At 36.0% G+C, this 23,535-nt stretch overlaps 1 protein-coding gene across 2 annotated transcripts in view; it reads left to right on the forward strand.

Moving 5' to 3' along the window:
- C3H8orf34 (chromosome 3 C8orf34 homolog) overlaps positions 1 to 23,305 on the forward strand; it is a 75,913-nt gene extending 52,608 nt beyond the window's left edge. The window contains exons 11-14 of one of the 2 annotated variants that reach the window (XM_087961823.1): positions 7,752 to 7,872; positions 11,952 to 12,433; positions 16,754 to 16,844; positions 22,242 to 23,298. In XM_087961823.1, the coding sequence (XP_087817949.1) occupies positions 7,752 to 7,872; positions 11,952 to 12,433; positions 16,754 to 16,844; positions 22,242 to 22,249 (702 nt within the window). In that variant the 3' untranslated portion in view covers positions 22,250 to 23,298. Of the gene's footprint in view, positions 1 to 7,751; positions 7,873 to 11,951; positions 12,434 to 16,750; positions 16,845 to 22,241 lie in introns of both variants that reach the window. The other variant, XM_026689288.2, reaches the window with a different exon arrangement.
- The last annotated feature ends 230 nt before the right edge of the window (positions 23,306 to 23,535 follow it).

Genomic DNA, 23,535 nt, shown 5'->3' on the forward strand with positions numbered 1-23,535 from the left:
TAGCTTGAATCACATTTTGAGAAGAACTATCTTAATATGTTACTGATGTTAACAATCTGCTGACAGGTTGCTTGACATACAGGACAGAACTCATAATTTCAGTTAGATATCATTTGTTGTAAAACAAACTCTAATTTTAGTTTTAAGGATTAAAAATAATTGCACCACTATAACAACGCTCTGGGGAGGATCTTTATTTTTAGGTAATATTAGAAAATGAATGAACTCCCATCGTGTGTGTGAATAGCTCATGGGAACAAAACTCTTACTACAGAAGAATAGTATAAAACAGGGGTCCCCAACCACCGGGCCGTGGACCGGTACCGGTCCGTGGATCACTTTGTACCGGGCCACAAAGAAAATAAAAATAAAATAAAAATGGCGGCTTTCTTCGCCTTCGGTGAATGCTGCTGGGATCAGGGATCAAGGACACAAATGAAAGAAGGGGAGGGAGGAAGCAACCAAAGCCTGTCCTGCTCTCTGGCTCAGTGGCTTCGGTTTCCTCCCCCACCCCGCCGCCAATCAATCCAGGTTCAATCCAGTGCTCCGTTCTGCCTGCCTGCCTGCCTTCGTTTGTTTCGGAGCAGCTTCAGCTGAGAATAATAACTATTCGCCTCTTTTACTCAGCCGAAGCTGCTCCGAAACAAACGAAGGCAGGCAGGCAGGCAGCAACGAGCACTGGATTGAGCGCGAGGCGGGGCGGGGGTGAACGGGCGCTTCGGAGGAGCTGCGCTCGAAACCACCAGAAATGAAGGCAGGCAGGCAAAACGGAGCACTGGATTGAACTGTGGGTGGCGGGGTGGGGGTGAACGGGCGCTTCGGAAGAGCTGTGCCGACAGGAAAAGCCACCCTGCAGGCTTCTTTGAAGCAGTTTCTTCCTGGGCTGGTGGAGGAGCGAGAGAGCGACTGAGAGGAACAAGGCAGACACCTGAGGGATGAGGCTGAGGGAGGGAGGGAGACACCTGAGGGATGGGGCTGATGAAGGCAGGGCCGAGAGGGGCTTCTCAGCTGTCCTGCAGGGACTATCTGTCGCTCAGGGTTGCAATGAGGAGGCATTGGCGCTTCCTGAACTTGGTGATTTGCTGGCAGACGTTTTATTACCCGACTAGGTAACAACATCAGATGTTACCTAGTCAGATAATGAAACGTCTGCAAGCAAACCACCAAACTCGGACTCCCCCCCCCCCTTGAAAAAGTGTTTCTGCGTGAAACTGGTCCCTGGCACAAAAAGGTTGGGGACCACTGGTATAAAAGAACTCTTACTGCAAAAAGCTTAGAAGTATCCAGCATACTAAATATTTAATTAGTTCTTTGAATATTAATCAACTTTCTTAATAGCTCCTTCAACAGGATTAGCAAAAAAGAATTAATTCATGGGATTATAAAAATATTTTAGTACATTTTGAAATATTTGTGACGTATTACTATTTTGGAAATTTTAAGTTGGTTACTGCGGGCTGTGTTTTTTCTGTGTTGTAAAATTATTTCATAAATTTGCTGGTAGTAAAATATTTAGAATAAAAAGTTCAGGTGAATAATTCAATTTGGAGGAAGCTAATTATTAAACAATTTCCAGGTTTTAATTTTCTATCAATTATTTTGAAATGCCTTTTCCTTAGTACATTTTTATTTTCTTAACTTCAGGAGCATTCTAGTGCCAATTCTATACATTATGATATATATATTTTAAGGAAAAAACTTGCAAATTCTTGTACAAAGCTTAGACATCCTTTTTGTATAAGATGGAAATAAATCTATCTGTATGCAGAGAGCCAATACTTTCAAAGATGAGACTATCTATGTTGTAAAAAATATTCAAATTGCATACTGGGTCTATGAATGCGAAGACAGACAATTTGTCTTTTATTATCCAAAACAGAAATGCTCAAATTCTACTGGTTCAAGAGCTTGTTCGAAGCTGTAGTTTAAAAATGAACCAAGCCAGGATCTAAAGTGGGCTTGATTCTTTCGAGTTGGGATTTTTAAAGTGGGTGGTGGAGTTAAGATTTTTAAAGGGAAAAATGCATTAAGGGGTAAAGGCACACCAAAGACTAAAGGCATCCCTTCTCTGTTTTAATCCACAAGCCTTCCAAATCTTTAAAAGGTAAATTAGTTGATAGTTGATCTTGCCCTTCTATAGTTTGTTATTAAGAATCTTTCTACAAGCCCTTTTCCAATTGTCCAAAATATAAGGAACCAATTAAAGAAGTCTTTGAATTTGGAACATTGATACCAGAAAGAATTTGCTTGTAGTAACCTGAGCAAAAAAAAAAAAAAAAGTGTTATGTAAGTGAAGAAAATATTGAAGAAACTGAAAAAGGCTTTTTAAACTGACATATGGCTGACTTTAGTTGCTGGCAAATACATCTTAAATCTATTACAGTAACATCTTTCTACTGTTGTAATAGCTGGGGTCTTGCCTTAGTTCAAAGCAGCTAGGAGAGTGGTCAAAAGCCATTTCCAAAAGTAACATTGACAAGGACATTTTGGTCATTTCCTTTGCTGGGAAAATTGAAAACGCCCATTAAGAAATATTTTTCATATCTTTTAACCAGGCTTTAAATGTTACAATAACATCAAAGAGAATATTAGCATTATTTTGAACCAGGGTCTCTCTTCCTCTGGAATACAAGAATAGAGCCTTCTCAATAACATTTGCACATTCTAACTTTTCCTCTGGATTTTCTGTGATCATCTTAAAAGGCATTGCTTTTGGTTGATTTCCATTTATTTTTATTGTATTGAAAAGACTTGAGCATTGCCGGTTGCCTTTTATCTTTCATTGCTTTTCCTATAAGTCATCAGATATAAATGTAAAAAATCATTAATTTGACTATTTCAGGTAATAAAGCAAGAAGAAAAAATTGAAAAATAACTTCTTTTTTCCCAGCAAAAAAAAATAGACTTATTTTGTTTTAAATTTTTATCACTTCTGCCAAAGCCTTTCATCAGTTATAGCATTACAGACTAGTATACCTTAAATCTTAGCTAAGAACTTACATTTGTGATAAGGCTGTGTTTTCATGTCAATGCAAATGTTTTCAGGCATAAACCTACAGAGCTTTTATATACATGCAATTAAATATATGAGATTTTCTATTATAGTCTTTCATCAGATATCTCCCAGCCAAGTATTTCATTTGTCTGGCCAATTCCCAAGAAATGTAAATAGTTGACATATTTATATATTTATTTTTGGCCCAAATGGACATCTGTTATGTGAAAGGAACTTAACTGACCTCCATAAATAAAATTTGGTTTGTTTTTATTATATTACTGATTTTTGATGTATACAGAGGTTTCAGTATTATTAACAGCAGCATCTAATGAAAGTCTCCTTTGGACCACTAGATATCACTGTGGAGTCAAATTTTAAATGACCTGTTATCTATTAGTTTTCTTTGCTTTTCTCCCTCTACCTTGTGCAGATTCAACTTTGGAGAAAAGAGTTATAATAACAAAGAATGAAAGTTAAATGTAGGTCTTAGGTGTTCCTGTATTGATACTTGAAAAAGGCCATTAAATCTGCAGTTGTGTATAGTTAGGTTTAAAAGCTACAAAATAGTTCTTTGTAAATTTCCATATATCTTTGTATAGCAAGTCTCTAGAAAATGATATTAGTAGCTTTGATGACATTACAGATCAAAGGACAGAAATTGAACTGTGTAAAATACACACAAACACACACAAAACGTATATCAGAGCAAGTACAGTTATAAATCTAGTCCTGGGATGGTGTGCAAATTCTATCTCCAATTTACACAGCATGTGTGCAAAGCCACTATTCCCCCAGTTAAAAGCACACACCTTAGCATGCTTTAATGGCTGAAGCTATTCCCTTTGTACCATCGGGTTTGGCCTTCAGACATTTAACCACAACCTTAGTCTTTGGCTTGAGTATATTGTACATAATGTCTGATATCTATAAACTCCTGGGCAAATATGGGCTTCCTTGCTTACTATGATCATATAGTATAGTAGATGAAAAGTAGTTTTTGTTCAGTAAAAGTGGTCCAACTGTCAATATATGAATCCAGCCCTAAATAAATCAACTACAGTTTTATGCATATCAGTAAGAATATCGTAACAGAGAGAGATAGAACCAATTTATGTAGCAGCACCATTGTTGAACATACAACCTTTAAGAAGGAAGGAAGGAAGGAAGGAAGGAAGGAAGGAAGGAAGGAAGGAAGGAAGGAGAATGTAGGTTCAATCTAAGAATAGTAATTTCTCCTCATACATATGTCAATTGTATAGATATAAAGAATACTTACTTTTCATAAATTTGCCAAATCTCTCTAGATATGATTTTTCACTCTGCTGCTCATATTCACGCATATTTTAAAGCAATATGTCTGTAAAGATTTCTTCCATTAATGGATATGGATTTTAATTATTCCATACGCATAATTTGGTAAGTTGGGGTTAGAAGGTTAGATGTGGAAACAAACTCTATACACTGGATCATTTTTGTAAGAAAATCTTATAAAGTCAGTTTCTTCCTGAGTAAGAAAATATGTCGGAATCTTTTAGCAGGTTTTATAGAATTGATTGATGTGATACTTAAATGTACCAATGTTTCTTTTCTGTAGAAATGCAGAACTTCAAGGTTTAGATATCAGCAGATTATATAGTTATGGCTAACATTCCTTATCCTACATTTTTAAAATATAATAGCGTGGTTTAGGGGAACATGATTACATGTCTTTTATCAGTAAGTGTTTAAATGAAAAACAGAATATCTTTTAACAATGTTGTTTCATATCTGTCAAGATAGTTGTGAAGCTCAGACTGATAAATATTTATTCAGGAACAGTTCCAAAACAAACTTATACAGCTTTCTCCTATGGTCTTGCATAGTAACATAGTATTTAATTTGAATTTTTTGGTATTTATCATCAAATGTTGTTTAGAAATTTTGAAGACTAGTCATATTTATAGATAATTAACATTTTTAAAACCCACTTCTTTGTTTTCATGAATTACATGCTTATAATTTTGTTGTCTGCAAAAAAATCCTACCAAATTTACTTCTACCAAACTACTACCAAGTTTCTTATTTTAAATATACCGTATATACTCGAGTATAAGTCGACCCGAATATAAGCCGAGGCACCTAATTTTATACAAAAAACTGGGAAAACTTATTGACTCGAGTATAAGCCGAGGGTGGGAAATGCAGCAGCTACTGGTAAATTTCAAAAATAAAAATAATTAATTTGGGAAACGATCTCACTATCTCACGTCGCCTTGGGAAGGGAAAGGCAAAGTGCTTTTTGCCTTTCCCTTCCCGGCTGGGGCTGTTGGGAGTCGCTGCCGCCGGCGCGACCTCAGTCCTGCCGCCTCGGGAAGGGAAAGGCAAAGCGCTTTTTGCCTTTCCCTTCCCGGATGGGGCTGTTGGGAGTCGCTGCGGCCGGCGCGGCCCCAGTCCCGCCGCCTCAGGAAGGGAAAGGCAAAGCGCTTTTTGCCTTTCCCTTCCCGGATGGGGCTGTTGGGAGTCGCTGCCGCCGGCGCGGCCCCCAGTCCCGCCGCCTCGGGAAGGGAAAGGCAAAGCGCTTTTTGCCTTTCCCTTCCCGGATGGGGCTGTTGGGAGTCGCTGCCGCCGGCGCGGCCTCAGTCCCGCCGCCTCGGGAAGGGAAGGCAAAGCGCTTCTTGCCTTTCCCTTCCCGGATGGGTTGAGAGTCGCTGCCGCGTGCGCGGTCAGTCCGCCGCCTCGGGAAGGAAGGCAAAGCACTTTACCTTTCCCTTCCCGGATGGGCTGTTGGGAGTCGCTGCCGCCGGCACGGCCTCAGTCCCGCCGCCTCGGGAAGGGAAAGGCAAAGCGCTTTTTGCCTTTCCCTTCCCGGATAACTGTTAGAGTCGCTGCCGCCGGGCGGCTGAGTCCCAGTAGCCTCGGGAAGGAAAGGCCACGGCTTGGCCGCCGCTGGAGCGGCTGCGCGCAGCCGCTGTGTTAGCATCGGATCGGGCGTGCCGGACGGTTCCGACCGAGCCCGAGCGTCGTCTTTGGCGCCCGCCCAGCACCGCTGGAGTTCCTGTACTGGGAGAAGGGAAGACCCCGGGCGGGCAGGGAGAAGCTTCTCCGCCCGCCCTCTTTCCGCGCCCACCGGTGTCCCAGCAGGACGACCCCGCCCGCAGTCGCCGCCGCAGAAAGAGACGGGCCGGGGTGGTTAGAAAGCCCGGGCGCCCTTGGAGGAGAAGGTCCGCGTTCGCCTGTCTGCCCGCGGATGTCAGCGGAGCTTTGCCGCTGCTTCGTCCGGGGTCTCTGGGCAAACACGTCCACCCGAGCGGGCTTGTCGCCTCCGGCACGCAACGCAGCGCTGCCCTCGGATTCCCTGTCCGGTTGCCCCCTTTTGAGGCGATGGCAGTAAACTGTTCCCGTAGCAGCGGCTGCTCCGCTGACATCCGCGGGAGACAGGCGAACGCGGGACCTTCTCCTCCAAGGGCGCCCGGCGCCTTTCTACCCACCCCGGCCCGTCTCTTTCAAGCGGCGGCGACTGCGGGGCGGGGGTCGTCCCGGGGACACCGGTGGGCGCGGAAAGAGGGCGGGCGGGAGAAGCTCCTCTCCCTGCCCCCGCCCGGGGTCTTCCCCTTCTCCTGGTACAGGGAGCTCCGCGGTGCTGGGCGGGCGCCAAAGACGACGCTTGGGGCTCAGTCGGAACCGTCCGGCGCGCCCGATCCGATGCTAGCGCAGCGCTGCGCGCAGCTCGCTCCAGCGGCGGCCTTCAAGCCGTGGCCTTTCCCTTCCCGAGGCGACGCGGGACTGGGCCGCCCGGCGGCAGCGACTCCCAACAGCCCCATCTGGGAAGGGAAAGGCAAAAGCGCTTTGCCTTTCCCTTCCCGAGGCGGCGGGACTGGGCGCGCCCGGCAGCGACTCCCAACAGCCCCATCCGGGAAGGGAAAGGCAAAAAGCGCTTTGCCTTTCCCTTCCGAGGCGGCGGGACTGGGGCCGCGCCGGCAGCAGCGACTCCACACCATTTTTTTTCAGAGGGAATCTGACTCGAGTATAAGTCCGAAGGGGATTTTTCAGCACAAAAACGGGCTGAAAAACTCGACTTATACTCGAGTATATACGGTAACTTCTAAAATCACTAGAAGATTTTTAGTAAGCTATACTTTTAAATATCACATGGTTGTGCAACCAAATAGCTGAAAGTTTTTCTTGACAATAATGCTTTTAAAGTATAGTAATGTTGTAGGAGCTGTGGTGGTACAGTGCTAAGAATTCAGTATTGCAGGCTAATTCTGCGGACTGCCAGGATTTCCATTGGTTCAAGGGTTGACTCAGCCTTCCATCCTTCCTAGGTCGGTAAAATGAGGACCCAGATTGTTGGACCCAATATGCTGACTCTGTAAACTGCTTAGAGGGTACTATAAAGCACTATGAAGTATTATATAAGTCTAAGTGTTACTGCTATTGCTATCGTCATGAGTTGTTGCAATTATATAGTGGTATTGGAGATGCTCTTTGTCTTTAAAGGAGTAGATTATATTCATATTGAGATGAATTTGGTGTTGACCTAATTTGAATGCCTTTCAGTAAAATAAATGGGTTCACACAAACTAAATCATATGGATTTGACCTTAACACATTGACCTTAATTTGTGGAAATGTTAAAGATGGTTACCTGATACTACTGATACTATCTTAATCATATGGTTAAAAGAATGGCCAATTTGAGTTCATATATGTTAGATGAATCCACATTTCACAAAATTGTCATTGTTTTCTTCCTTGTGTTTAAATATTCTAGAATCAGCCAGCCTGGACTCTAGACATTGTGGGTTCAAGAAGTAGAGACTCTTCAAGTCAGAAACCATTAGAAGATTCACTGGCTGCAAAAGAACTACAAACTATGGAAAAACACCTCTCTGGTAAATGTTATGCACAAGACTTTAATAATACTTTTCATTTAGAAACTATATAATGTTTTAGATGAATATGATAACAAAAGTTTACCTGAATGACTGTGCTACTCTGTTTTAAAGATAGGCAATGACAGTAGGTTGTATGTAGCTATCAAAGGAGGTAGCTGCCTTCCACAATAATATGCCGGTGAATTTTTATTATTACTATTAGGCAATACTGTATACATTTTCTCAAAAAACTTTAGAAAATCCAGCTTTTGAAGGAGATAAATTTTCCTCAAATTATTTGACTTTTATCCAGAGTATGAAAAATAATCTGTAAGTTCTTAGTTTTACTATATTTACAAGACTGAAATTGTCATGAGAAAAGATGACAGATGTAGTAAGCACATAAAGGAATGGAACACTAATTGTCATGGAAGTAGGACAGTCTCCTATTTTAAGCTTCACAGAATGTTTCTTTATTAAGCTCTTATTGTTCCCATTTTTAGAAAACAAATTATTCCAATTGCTTAGCCTTCGTTTCCATAATTTAAAAGGCATAAAAATTTACACTGGATGAATGCTTCTTGAAAAAAGAAAAAAACTAGGAAATACGGTAATAGTTAATACCTAATGCTCACACCTATAACCAAAAGTCATTATACCTGATATTTGCCAGGTGCTTAAGGCTGATTATTATCATCAGACCGTAAGATTTTTAGCATCATTATTGGAGGCAGAAAGTAGATATAATTCTGCTGGCAAATTAATATATTTTATTATTATGAGGGTACATTCTTTGAAGCTGTTGTTAGTTAAAATAAACAAAAACCTCTTAATCTGATTTTGTTCTTACAGTATCTTCAATACATTTGCATCAATTTAGGAAAAACATTCAGCAACTCTTTCTCTGATTAAAATCTATATAGTTTATTAGGCTGTTCCTGGGAGACAGACAATAAACATTATTTTTAAAACATGAGAAGTTTTCAGGTGCTTCCATTAATTATTCAATTTCTCACCTTGTCTATCTGACTTCTTATTACTACTTGTTCTTTCTCCAGCCCATAGAGACATCCAGGCTGTGATATTTAAATATTAGCTTGACATTCACATTGAACATGGGAAACCACATTCTTCGTTATTTCCAATATTCTAAGAATGCAAAAATGTGTTTGGTTTTTAGCAAATAACGAAACACTAAGTTTCCTTTTCAAGTATCCAGCAATTAGTTGATCTCTTGTTAACCTCACAGCCTCTTCATAGCTAAAAATGTTGTGATATGTTAATCTCTTACATGTACAGTACTTCCTCCCATTCAGTGTCATTGATGTGAGCTTTTTAAATATAATGAATGGGCCAAATACATGCTTTGATAAGTTATTTACTGGCACTGTTCTTTTGGAAATACTTCCTTTTTCATTTGTGAAAGTTGATGTTCAAAATCAGAATAAATGCTAAATAAATGTAAACAGTTCTGTACTAAAATTGTTAAATTAACTGTGGAGAAATGATTTAAATGCTTTACTTATCAGCAGAACCAATCAGTTTTTGCAGATAACAAAGCTGAGCCAAAATTATAATGGTTATTGAAACTAACTGAAACATAAATACTGCATTTTTCCAACATACCATCTCTCCTTCATTGCAGATAAGTCATGAACCGAGCCATTTGCAAAAACACAGGTTAATTTAATTGAAAGAGGATTCACTGTACATTTGGTTTAACTTACAGCATCCATGTTATTATCTCTTAAATCAAATTTTTAACAGAACAAGACATTAAATGGATAAACGGAGGAGAAGGTGATTCAAGCTGGGCTGTTGTCACTTCTGTATTTTGAACCATGATGTCCATATGTAGACAGTTCTATGGAATGTTATTTCTCCTAGTCATGACAATTGTTTGTGTGAAAATACAAAGAAAGGCTATTTGGTGAACAAGTGGAAATTGGAGTCTGGCTAGCTGGCAATAACTTTCATTATATCTACATTAAGTGTGAAATTAAATCTGAGGATTCAGTACTCCTAGAATTACTTTTCATGCCATAAAGATAAAAAGAGGTAATATAAAGTGAAACATTAAATAAAGTATAAGGGAGAGGGTTGGAGCTGAAGTATCAAATAGCATATCAATGATACGGTAACAACTGCTTCATAAATCTGCTTGTGATTAAAGGAGAGAAAGAAGCATAAATAGATTTGACATAACAAGTAAATAAAGTCTGAATGTTGACCAGGTAATAATATGACCTGTGATTCTAGGAACCAGCTGTTCTTCCAAGATCCTTTATCTGCAGCTTGTGGTTGGTAGGATGCATTCAAGGCTGGCAAGTTCTGAATAATCAACTACCTGAGGCAAATATCTGAAAATATACAGTAATTGAGAATGAAAGACCATTTAATAAGGTTATTCCAGTTTGGAATAAGAACTAATTTCTATGCAAATAATTTATATTCTATTCTTTGTATGCATGTTTATTCCAGAAGTTTCCTTAGGAGTCTAAAGATGCAAACTGATTATTAGAATACAGCAATTCATATTGTTTGAGGCAGTCTCTATGGTATTATGATCTTATTACTTGCCAGATTATCAGATAGCCATTAAAATATGAAAAAATCTGCTTATTAACAATTTTCTGTTTTACAAATGATTTTGAATAGAAGTATGAACCAGCACAAGTTTTTGTTAACAACCAGACTGGGCAAAACGTACAGGAGGGAATGGAATCATACAGAGAAATAAATGCAGAGCTTTTGGTGCTGCAATTCATTTTGCTTATTAAAAAGAGGAGCATATGTTTATGTATGGCTATGTATGTGCACATATATGTTTATTTAGATGACAGATAGATTTGCCCTGGACATATTTCAAAATATGTTTAATCTTCCTATTATTTAATATGCAATTTCTGGGGAAACATAAAGACAAGAGAAATGTTATTTACTGGGTACAGGCTAAAAATAAGCAAAAACATAAGGATATTGATAATAGTTTGAAATTTTGATAGAGTCATTTGTCTTATTTCATAATTAATATTTATAAATGTCATCTTTTGGGAATTCAATAAAATAGATTAAAAAATGATGAACTTTTTGGGGAATTCAATAAAAAGTTGATAAAATTCAAAATTCATATGAATTTCTGAATTATTTTAATCTAATCTAGACATAGATCCAAAATTTGAGGAGGGGAAAAATTATGTTAACTGTTCATAAATATATTTTTTTCAACCTTTGAACTGTTTATGAGTTTGTCATGAAGGCTATTTTCACTTCTGGAAAGAAAGTCTAAGAAAAATGCTCTGAATAATAATAAATGTACTTTGTGGAAATAATGAAGAAGGGTCAGGCATTCCAAAAATGGCTAATTTTGTATATGTATGAAGTTCATGGACTCACTTTGAATCTGTAATATACCTCTTCCTGGCACTTCTTCAAAAAGCACAATAATTTATTGAAATGGGCTGATTGATTAGACGGAATGAGAAATCAAAAAGATAGTAAGCCTCTTCTCTTACACTGAGTATATCAAAGACCTCCAAATGTTCATGCATAGGAGAGTGCAGTAAAAATGCAAGATGCTAAGGATGGAAAATTTTCTATCTCATAGTCTAATGTGTTTCATGTATTGAAAACAAAGCAGATACTTTTTTCCCCTTTGACTTTCTGTGGATTTCAGTTCATTTTAGTGGGAATCTTATCATAGATTCTTCCAGAAGAAGTCCAATGTGACTGGTTTCATAAGAGTGATGCTGCAAAAGGCATTCAAGTTTTCCCAGTTGAAAACAACCTAGTAATGGAACCAATGGCGGATTAAGGCTCACTGGTACGCTAAGCACTGACAAATCTTGGCGCCCTCCTCCTTTGTACATACTGTACAAATGAAGCCAAGCTGAGGCTACATGAAAGTTTTTGTGGTGCCCTCTTTGGGCCTGGTGCCCTAAGCACATGCTCAGTCTGCTTAGTGGTCAATATACCACTGAATAGAGCTTAGTAACAGTTTGCTTGGGTTAGAATGAAACTGATTATATAATATTAATTATACAATTTTTCCTTATTTTTCTTTTTTCATTATAATGCATAATTTTTGCAATATGCAGACATTGCAAAGGACCTAGCACTGTGGGAAGAAGGAAGATTATCAAGAAATACCACTGGACAATCAACTCATGTAATTCCACTAGATCACCAAGGAAATTTTAAAATTACCCTTAGCCAGGATTCAAGACCAGTTCAGAATGGGAAAGATATTCAGCTCCAGCTTCAAAGAAACAAATCACCACCATTATCCAGCAACAATAGCCTACTAGTCTCCAGTAGACCTCAGTCTTCCAGTACACAGACCAAGAGATCTTCTGGGCTGCCAACTCCACTAAACAGAACTGCAACCCCAGATACTTTGTTACAAAGACCTGTTTCCCCTAACAACCAAGGAAACAAAGAAGGAACCATTAGTATGCAAAGAAGCCAGTCTTTAATATCAAAGAATCAACTTGGAAGGACCATCACTAGTCCTGCAGGGCATCTTGAAACAACTGGAGTTGCTCTAGGAAATATCACTCAAAGAAGCAGTATGTCTGAAGTAAGTTTTTTTTTTAAAAGAATTACAATACTATAACACAGCTTCACTTTATTTCTGTATTAGCCTTATAATTAGTCTCTAATTAAGGTTGATTAAGAGCAAAATATCATATTAGAAGAAATTCATTGTTTATATTTATTATTTAATGCTACTTGCTGGTAACACTTTTAAGTGCTTCCAAAATTCTGTGTGAGGATATATGTACAGAAACACACATGCATACATAGCACATAGCATGCAATTTATGCACGTGTGTTCATCGTATACAGTTATGGAATTATTCTATGTTCCTTTCCAGTGTTTGGCTGAAAATCAAACATATTGGCTAAATGCTTTGTTCTTTTAAAAAATATTAGCATTTGGTCATCTAAAGAAGTTCGTACGTCTGCTCCTTTCTTTATCATCACAAACTTGTGGCATAGTGATTTATGAGTGAGAAAGTTTTTGGCAATCCAGGGGCTATGTCCACCAACAACCAAGATCTACCTCTTAGCTCCTCCTATTCATCTGTTGCCTTAATGCTAAACTAGGGACTATGGTTGCATCATGGAACAAGTTAGATCTTATGGAAGAAAAATATCCTAAGCAGCCTTTAATTCTTTCGTGCTTTAATTTAGGCCAATTCTAGCTCTTAGCTCCTCCAATTCTGTATTTTTACCACATATGCTAAGCTGTGATATAAAAAGTATATAGAACAATACAGTTCAGAACAGTTTTTATCATTTAGTTTCCTTGTTTTCCAAATGAGAGGCCTCTACTACACAGTTTTCCATGCCCCATTTCTAATATATGAAATGCTTTAAAACTCTTCTTTTCTTTATGGAAGAAACCACATAATAAACAGTTTTAAGGCAGGGATACATGAAGAATTTGGCAAAGACTTGCATGTCAGCTCTGAAGTTCTTTTTGTAAAAAGTCCAAGGTTTTAGTTTTGCTATCCTGTCTGAAAGAATTATAAGTTGCCTGATGATCTGAGCGCTTGTACACATACCCTTAGCTCTGTTGGCATGGAAAATGCTATAGCAAACGTGCAGGTGTGTTACATTACTAGCTTAGTTCAAATTCAAACCAAGCAGTATAACATAGATAAATGTTTTTGTTATTGCAGCATTCTGTGTAAACTTATGCTTTAAATTCTTTTCTACATACACTTATATACATTTAGTCTTTGATCTTCAAATATTCCTCTAATTGCAAGTGAGACATATACATCTATACATCGTATCATGACTGTTTCCTTCATTCTTTTATGAAGTACAGATTCTTCATGCTTCATCTCTTGAGACCATTATTCTTTGGAGTCTATGATAGGTCATCACCTGTATACAGGTAGTCCTCAATTTATAAGCATTCATTTAGCAACTATTTGAAGTTACAATGGCACTGGAAAAAGTGACTTATGGCTGTCACTTTTTCCAGTGCCATTGTAACTTCAAATAGTTGCTTGTGAGTGGTGCAGACACAATCATTGCAGTATCCCCATGTTGACATGATCAAAATTAGAATGCTTGGCAATTGTCATTACTTAGAACAGTTGCAGTGTCCGAGCATCAAATGATTGTTATTTGTGATCTTCCCAGCCAGCTTCCAATGAGCAAAGTCAATGGGGTGAATTAGGATTTGCTTAATGACCATGTGATTCACTTAAAATCTATAGTGATTCACTTAACAACTGGCAAAAAAAGTTCATGAAATCAGTCATGAGTCTCTTAACAAGTACCTTGCTTAATAATGGAAACTCTGGCCCCAGTTGTGGTTGTAAGTTGATTTATATGTATTGGGTTGATAAGAAAAGAAAACATCTGGGTAACATGCTTTTGTTTTCTAGTTTGCTGTTTTACTACTAATATCAAAAGAGATTCTATTTTTATTTTTTTGTTGGAACATTGGTTTATTTATTTTAATATCCATCTTTCTTCCTCAAGGGCATGGGGAAAATTAAAGCAAACTTGTAGGAAAAAAACATCATGATTAAGTCTCAGGACATTGCAAATACCTTTGCAAATACGGTTGCATAAAATTGTACACTGGCTCGGAAGTTACTCCGTAATCATTCTGAGCATAACTGCCTTTTCAGTGACTTTGATCGCATAATTTGTTTATTTGTCACCTTTGCTTTCAAAAGAATTTGCTGGACTGCCTTCTCTAGCACACAACTCAAATAAGTTATTTTTTTCCCATCTAGTTTTTTTCATAGTCCAGGCTTAAGTATAGCTCAATTCATAAATTCAAAAGAATCAGTAGAAATCTAAAAGTATGATTGATATAATTTTTTTAATGAAAAATTGAGTGTATTCGTGAAGGATGGATAATGAGAGTTTCTGAATGAAAGACATTTCTCAGTAATGTCAAGAGAGGAAAAATAAACAGGGAGAAAAGGAAAGACATGTAAGAAACTACAATAAAAAGAGAATGACAGCAAAATGACAATTACAACTCTTGTATTAAGAGAATAGGTTTACTTCCAGAAAGGTGAATGGTGAGTAGATACCAAGAAAGAGAATATAGATGCTACTTGGAACTGAGTGAAAGGAATTACATACAGAATATGACAATGTACATTTCTGTTGATAATAAGTATGAAATAGTATCTTTGATGGAATGATCAAATGAAAAAGACTTGGTGTGAAAACACACACGTACAAATGCTGTGAAAATGAAAATGAGATGCATATAATATGTGTAGAAACAAAGCTCAATGAACTTAATCTAGATTTGTTTTAATACTATTTCACTGAAATTGCTGCACATTCTCTTAATAGTTTTTAAGCAGAGTCAAGTCTTTGGTTACTCAAAAAAGTGCTTTATAAATCTAAGATACTCATTTTTTATTATCATGGACAAAAGTCTGTTTTATAAAAAGAACATATTTTCTTGCTTCTCTTTCACGAACAAAAATCTGTTCAATAAAAAGAACTCACTGCACAGTTACAGCACTCCAAACAATATAGAACTAGTGGCTAGGAGGTCATCCTCTTATGAATTCTGAATTGCACTTGCAGCAGGGCCTCACGGTGTGAAATCATGTCTTTCCTGAGCAGTTTTAAAATGTGTGCTATTGGCCTGAAAGAAATCTGGATTCTATTATAATTTACAGCTGTTCAGTGTATATCAACATTCATTTGTTTGCTACTTTTCTACACAGAGTTGACCTGTCAATGTATCAGCTTTGTTAAAGATGTCATAAAGACTAAAGAAAGAGTAGAAGGTTAACCATATGGGTTTTACTTGATTAATTAAATTTGCATAAATTTTACATATCCTGCATTGCTTCCAGTATATAGAATGCATTCCATTGGGAGTGTGCTTGGCTCCATTCAATGTTTAGGAAATTTGGAGTGATCCATCTGTTTTGCCCAGCTTTTAATTGTTAGGTGATCTTGATATTGTGTAGCATTTTAAAATTTCTGTATTCTGCCCGAGTTGAAAGGTGGATATAAATTAAAGAAATAACATGGTTAAACCCAAAATTTCCTAGGAATTCAAAAATTAGTTCAAGAATTTCTGTGAGGCCTCTTGCTAAGACTCCTTACAGAATCACAGCTCTCTACTTTCTCTGAGGTGATGATAGAAGATCTTGTTTTGGTGGTGACAATAACTTACTCCTATTTTGTTCTGAAGTTGGGTCTTTCAAGACCTGAGGTTTGGACCAGCATTCAGCTTCCACGCAAGTTTGTAACTAGTGTGATTTTGAGCAGATTCATTCAGCAAGAAGAAAAAACAGGAGAGTCTTCCTTTTACCCATTTACTGAGTTAAAAATTGCTGTCACTCTTGGTGTAATTCAGGGTAAATATATTAAGTTAAGGCACCCCAGAATCAGGAAGGAGAGGATGATACTGATTTTACTGTCATGTTTTATAATTTGCTGCTTGCTGCATGCTGTTTTGACAGCTTATATAACCATAAAGTTGGGTATAAGTTGAAAAACCAAGTAATAAATACTTTTTTAAAAGGGACTTTAAAAATAGCTAATTACTTTTATTAGTTATTAGAGCCCAGGGTCTTCCTGTAACATTTCAATTGGATTTCCATTGCTTTGTTCCATGTCTAATCTTGTAGATTAGGTAGTTTTTATATGCAGTCAGTTCAACATCTGTTTTGTGAGACTAGAAATAGTTCTTAGACAATTCTACTGATTAATGTACATTTTAAACATTCACAGAATTTCCCTTGCCTTTTCCTGAAAAAGCCTTGAAATAGAGGAAAAAATTACCTGATTAATCAGGAGTACCTGTAATTGATTTAATTAAAGAATCAATTCGATCAATTGCAGCCCTAATTTTTGCTTGACTAAATTGATTATTTTTTTGTGGCAGGAGGACTTCCTACAACAACTTCAGCTGGCTCACCAGCCATGGATTTTGCCAGCTGATACTGAAAGTGAAGAAGCAGAATCAAATCGAGATAAATGTGAGTGATTAGTACCAGATTCATTGCTGGAGATAGAGACCTAGTTTTAATGACATAATTTTAGTTGTGCATCTTTGCTGGTTTCTAACTTGTACTAGAATTTTTGTATTTGTTATTTATTTATGGAAATAAATGTCGAGCTTTCTGGTCAGCATGTAAGAGTGATAATAACCCCAAAATCATCGAAACTGTTCTCTGTGCCACAAACTCAGACTTATCTCTTTTTAACGAAAATGTCACAGAACAGGGATTAAAAACTACATTGTGACAAAAGCTTTTGATGAACACATTTGATAAAACATACTAGAGATGATTCATATTTGAAAAATATGAGTTCAGAATTAGCTGTTTTAGTTCTAACTGACAAATATTTCACTACCTCCTGTAACAAAACAGTAATACCTTTTTATTTGTCTGAACAGTTTTTGTTCGTGCAGACATAATTCATAAACTTGGCTGTATGGTTTTGCTGCTGATAAACATAATGTAGAGAACATATTACATAATGTAGAGAACATATTACATACATTTATGTAATACAGTTTAGACAAGCAGCATATGCTAATTATCTCACTTTACAGAGGCTCAATAAAGTATACACAATGATATAGTAAACCTAAAGGTAGATGGAAAAAGGAATTATTATGACCATAGCATTTGTTTTAAAAAATCACAATAGCTTGTGATATGAAGAGCAGAAAATTGTGTGATTTTCTAAGCTATTTTAGATGTTATGGCTATGAAAGAACATGCTGCTTAACAGGTACTCATTAGCACCTTGTCAATAGAATTGGAACCATTTAACCATGGCAGGGTGAATAAAAAATCCTGTTAGTTTTGTGGGGAAAAACTAATGCTAGATAGAATTTAACATAATAGTCAGGTGATTGCAGAAACTGGAAAAACTAAGAAGACTTGGGCCTGGACTTTCAGATTCCTCCAGAAAATAGCAGAGCTGTGGGCAAAACTGGAAAGTGGCTTTTTTCCTTTTTTATTTTAATTATAGAGTGAAAAATTCCTTCCTTACAGTGCTAAGACAGGGTAATTACATGAACTTGTGGGTGATTTTGGAAATACATATGGAACGGAAAAATATTTTAACCACATTGGGAAATTATACAGAGATCATATAAATTATCATTTGAATGTTTTAACGTATCCTGTCTATTTGAAGCATTACAATATAAACAGCTGATTGCTCCTCCCTTTGGGATAAATAGATAAAACTAAAAATTAGTAAAAGTGTCCGCATGATATGGTTAAAAAGTCAAGATCAGGGCCATGTCATTGAGATCAAAGCTACAATTGTTTTTTAGGTGTGTCACATTTTCATTAGCTTAGTGTGGCATCAGGAGCTAGATCTTAGTTTATTATTTCCAACTCTGGGTACTGCTCAAAGTAAATGTATCCTTGTTGATTATAAGAAATTTCCAAATAGAAAGAACATAAGAAAAAAATAAGCTGTATTTGACAGCATTGTTCACTGTTATGAACAAAAAAAATCTGTTTATTCTAGCTTGAACAAAAGGCAGAGAGTGGTAAAACCTCCTTAACTGAAATAACAGTTACCTTCTTACAAAACTTTGAATCTTGATTTTAGCCCATATATCAATTTTCATAGTAGACTTTTCATTTATTTAATTGGAGGTCACTCAAAATAGGTGGTTCATTGAAAGAGAACAAACATTGTTTGATCTGAGCAATATTGTACTGTGTGTGACATCTGAGCATGGCAAATTGGGTAAAAGAATAAGCCTTTTAAAAATAATTATATGGCTAATAGCAGACATCTGCTTTTGGAATGCAGTTTTTGTGGCCAAACTTACAAGTGAAGGGCAAGTCATGGAAAATGCAGGCTGCCAACATCCAGGTGTTGAAATGCTTGTAATGCAGAGAGCCAGGAAAACTCCTGGCAAAGTTTCTAATGCAAATTCCCTGTAAACACTGCAAATGAAAGTATTATCCATGCAGCAAAAATGCTACAAAAGTTAATAAATGAGACACAAATCTGCACGGGCATTATATATGTGATTTAGTGTTGAGAGAAATTAAATTTCATAATTTATGATTGAGAACAGAAGAGCAATCTTCTCAATAACAGGTGGTTTTTTTTGACTCAGCTTTTAATCAGTTGAATTTAGCTAATACTGCATTCTTCAATTTCAGGATATTACAAAAGAAGTAAAAAAGCTATTTTGGTCATGGAAAAGATTATAGCAAATAAAACAGTTTTTTCACAATAAAAAGGAGGCTTCAAAGCTCTAGATTCTATTTAAATTATTTGTCTGCCCACATTAAATACTTTATTTTCTTAGAAAATTTTAATTGATTAATATATTTAATTGTTTTTAATTGGGGAATTAAGTTTTTCATTTAAAATTCTGTGAAAAAATCATCAATATAATAATTTCTAATGAAGGATGATGAAAGAAATGTTGGTCCCTAAGCTCTACCCCCTTCTGTGTGTGCAATGTTGCAACGTGTGAGAAAAGAAGTGGTGCCAGCATTCCAATGTTGCAGCACTAATTTTATCACACAGACTCTCGTTACCATCCCTATACAGGATGCTGAAGAATTTTCCATTTCTGAATGGACATTGAATGGCACTAAAAGTTGTAGATTCTGACTTTCCCTTAAGGCGGAATGTCTTCCCTATTAGAAATCACATTGGTTTGTTTACTTTATGCTGTACACAGTAAATCAGCAGAATTGAGCTGATTGCAGTAGGTGTGAATTTAATAAATGAATAATAAATGGAAACAGAATCAAAATCACAAAATATACATGGTGTTTTATTTGGACCGAGAGCAACCACAAGTTTCCCAACTCATGTGGAAGCTATCCAGTTTGATTTAGGACTGAATTCTAAATCAGTATTCAACTAGAGGGACAACATATGTATATGTATATGTCTTTTTGTCTGTTCGAATGCACATTTTTAAATATGTCTAATTTTGTTTTGTTCTTGTAAAATTTCTTTTTTTTTCTTTTTTGGAAGCTTGTATTTTAACTTTCTGAATAAAATGAAAAAATTATTGTGACAAAAAATCACATTGTTTTGTTTATGCTGTTAATTACACTGTAAAACAGCAGAATCCAGCTGACTGCTGTAGGTATGATTAATAAATACATTTAATAAATACATTTAATTACATTTAATAAATGATTAAATGTGCTAGAACAAATGAAGCAGAATCAAAACCACAAAATATACATAGTATTGTATTAGGACCAAGGCCAACCACAAAGTATTCAACTCACCTGAAGGGTAATCTAATTTGATTCAGGACTAAATCAAAATCAGAAACTGTATGTCTTCTGTTGCAATGAAAATCCACAAATGATCATCTGCATTTCCCAACTGAATTGGGTAAAATGTGCAGACATCATAATCCTTTTTGAGGGACACAAAGCTTCAAGGTATCAAACAATGGGCTTCTTTTCTAAAAAGCCTGGATTTGTGATTCTGATTCACATTGATTCCTAATGCTGTAGTTTCTCCTAGTCAATCCTGAAATTGTTGCTGGAAGGCAACCCATGAACAATCCTAACCCAGCTTATGCCAACCTAGTAAAATCTGAATTGTAGTTCTTTTCCCCTTTTTGAATGAAATTCTAAAATAAAATTGTGATTTGGATGCCCTGAAAATTGTTTTAAGTTTCAATTAACAGGATTGAACTGGGTAAATGGGAAGATACACATATATGGTACTTCTTTTTATGACTTGCTATGGCTGAGTGGGATGGTGGCAGATGGTTACACTGACTTCAGTGCAAGAAGAAGGAGTGGCAAATGAAGATGTGACATTATCAGAAAAGCATCCAGTGATTGCTTCAAAGATATTTTCATTGATTGATTGACTAAGTGCCATCAAGTCATTTTCAATCAACTAGTGCCCACATCCTCTCTTTTGACTTACCTTTGAAAAATAGCTCAGTTTTAATTAAAATATCAACTGTTAATGGAACAAGTCACAATGGCAGACTTCCCAATATAACATATTTCTTATCAGAACTATTTTTGATAATATTATTTTTACTAGCATGATAACACTGACCACAATCCAAGTCTCCAGTGCTGGTAATTATAAAGTATAAGTTATGAGATAGCGTTTCTCCATTATGCTCCCAATTCTCCGCTTCAATGGTTAGATGGTCTAGACATTGGTATTTGAACATAGATCTTTTAACTTTTATATTGTGTTTTCAAATCTAGATGAAATGTTAATATATATTGCTAGTGCCATACGCTAAATAAATAAATAATAAATCTCCATTCTGAAATGAAACTATAAGCATTTTAAGTCATTTTATCTGAATGTAGTGAAACTCTGAATGTAAGGAAGATTTTCCATTTTAAAGTTCTATTAGAAGGATTCCTAATTCATCTTGATTTCAACACCGATATCCTTCATAGGAAATGCCAAGATAAACCATACTAGAAATATAAATGTTTAACTTGTCATTTGGTTTAAAAGAGCTTACTTAAATTCAAATAAACATTCCCAAAGCATTGTAAACTTTCAGGAGAGATTTCCATTTCCTATGCTCTGTGAAATTTTTACTTCATTTGTGACCTTCCTTTTTAAACTCAGCAAAGCTGGAATGCGTAAAGAAAGATAAGTCTAAAATCTAATCTATTCTATCATTTATTTTTTATTTCTTTCCTTAGACATAATAAAAATGATACAGTGAGAAATGAACAGAAAGCCATAAACTTTCACTAAAGCTGGCTCATTCATTCTCTTTAGGTTTTTTTCTAAAAATTTAATGAACTGCGTTAGCCAAACAGTGATGTTAAGCTGGTAATCATCAAGTGATTGTCATACCCTGAGCCTTTTCTTTTTCCTACCTTTCATTACCTCTCAAAGATGTTGTGACCACTCTTGTGTACATATACGCATCTATATTTTAAAACCTTACTGATGCTCCATTATTCAACATTCATAAGATTCTTGTTGCATCACATATCAAAGATTACTGCTTTGATAATTTGAGCCAGTTGAATTCTGTCAGCCCAAACCGTCTCATAGGGTGGTGGTTGTGGGGAAAATAGGTGGAAGAAGCATTATGTATAACACCTTGAGTTATTAAAAATAGGGATGCAGTAAAAATCAAGTAAATAAATAAAATTGCCAAGCAGAAGAAGATGGGAAAAGGCACAGTTACTGCCATCTTCTAAATGTTTTTCTGTACCATCATATTAACTTCATACTGATGTTGTAATGTTATTTAAATTTCATAGTCTTGTTGTTTTCACTGTCTACGTGATTATGCATATATTAAATACTTATATGAAGAATATGTATTCTTTAAATAAATAAATTATTTAAATAAATTATTTTTATGGTCCTTTAATATTTAATAGTGCTTCATCCTTTTTTTTATTTTTTTTCAGGCTTGTGAATGAAATTATGGATGCAATGAAGAACAATTGATCCCAAGTATATAACATGCAGATAACTAGCTATTTTCATGTATTGTGCATAATAGAAGTTTAGTTTTATAAATGCAACATGTAATGGAATTATTGTAAAGTGTGGATGCTACAATGTACCAGATCTTATCACAGTAATAGCGGCCGTAGGCAAAGATGATTAAGAGTCATTTTTTAATGCATAGATCTAATAAAATTCATTTTGTTTAATTTATATCTCTTTTGTTTTAGATTGACATTTTGAATATTCAGCTTTGCCTGGTGAAAAGCACACCTCCTTAAAGATTTTCTGCATTTCAAATTTTTTATTCCTCATATTTTTATAACCTTGTTTTGTTTTTATTCAATGAAATGTTATTTTATTTGGCCACATCGTGGGGGGGGGCAGCCAATAGGATTACTGTTGTTGGAAGGAATGGAAAATGTCTTATATATGCTACTAAGAACCTCTATAGATAGAGCTCAGGGTAAATGGGCAGCTGTTCAGTGTAATAAATTTAGAAATTAATGAAAATTAATGTGTGGAGGATGTTTATATGCATGTGTGTATTTTTTCAAGCATAATTTACTGAAATTAGCAGTTTCACATTGTTATATGAAAGCTTTTACTTAGTGAATTATGTGGAATAATTTATGCATGCATAGGTAAAATATTTTAATTTCAAATATGATATTATTTACTCAAATCTTTACTGCTTTAAGTATTTGGTAACATAGGTGTGCATTTTATACATTTGAAACAAACATTTGAAGCAGATTGTTATGAGCTGATTATGAAATTTGTCTCAGGAATTATGAATGATGACATGCAGAATTCATTTATTTATTTCAACTGCGAGTGGAGATGTGCTGCATTTAATACAATGGCTTTTATTCCTGAGTAGGCGTGCATAAGATTGTGTTGTTATTCAGTTATATATGAGTTTGTCTTCTTTTCTTTTTGATTTCAGTTTCTGAATCACATACTTACTACCATTATAATAGTTATAAGTATCAAAATAATAATAAATAAAATAAAATTTCCTAACACAAATGTTAAGACTGTGGCCTTTATTTTTTGTTTTTCCAATGTAAAAAATGATTAATAAGCGTGAGGAAAATGTTACTTATTGAAAGTATTTAAGTATGACCTCTATAATTGTGGATTTTAAAATATTTTATAATAGCACAAAATAAACTCACTATACAACACAGTCCAAAATAACTTTAATGTACTAATAACAGATAGCTTAATTTTTAATGTTGGAAGTTAAAA

Source organism: Notechis scutatus, chromosome 3, assembly GCF_049901735.1.
Source record: "Notechis scutatus isolate UNSWTSFEM ecotype Mainland chromosome 3, rNotScu1.2, whole genome shotgun sequence".
Taxonomy (NCBI): domain Eukaryota; kingdom Metazoa; phylum Chordata; class Lepidosauria; order Squamata; family Elapidae; genus Notechis; species Notechis scutatus.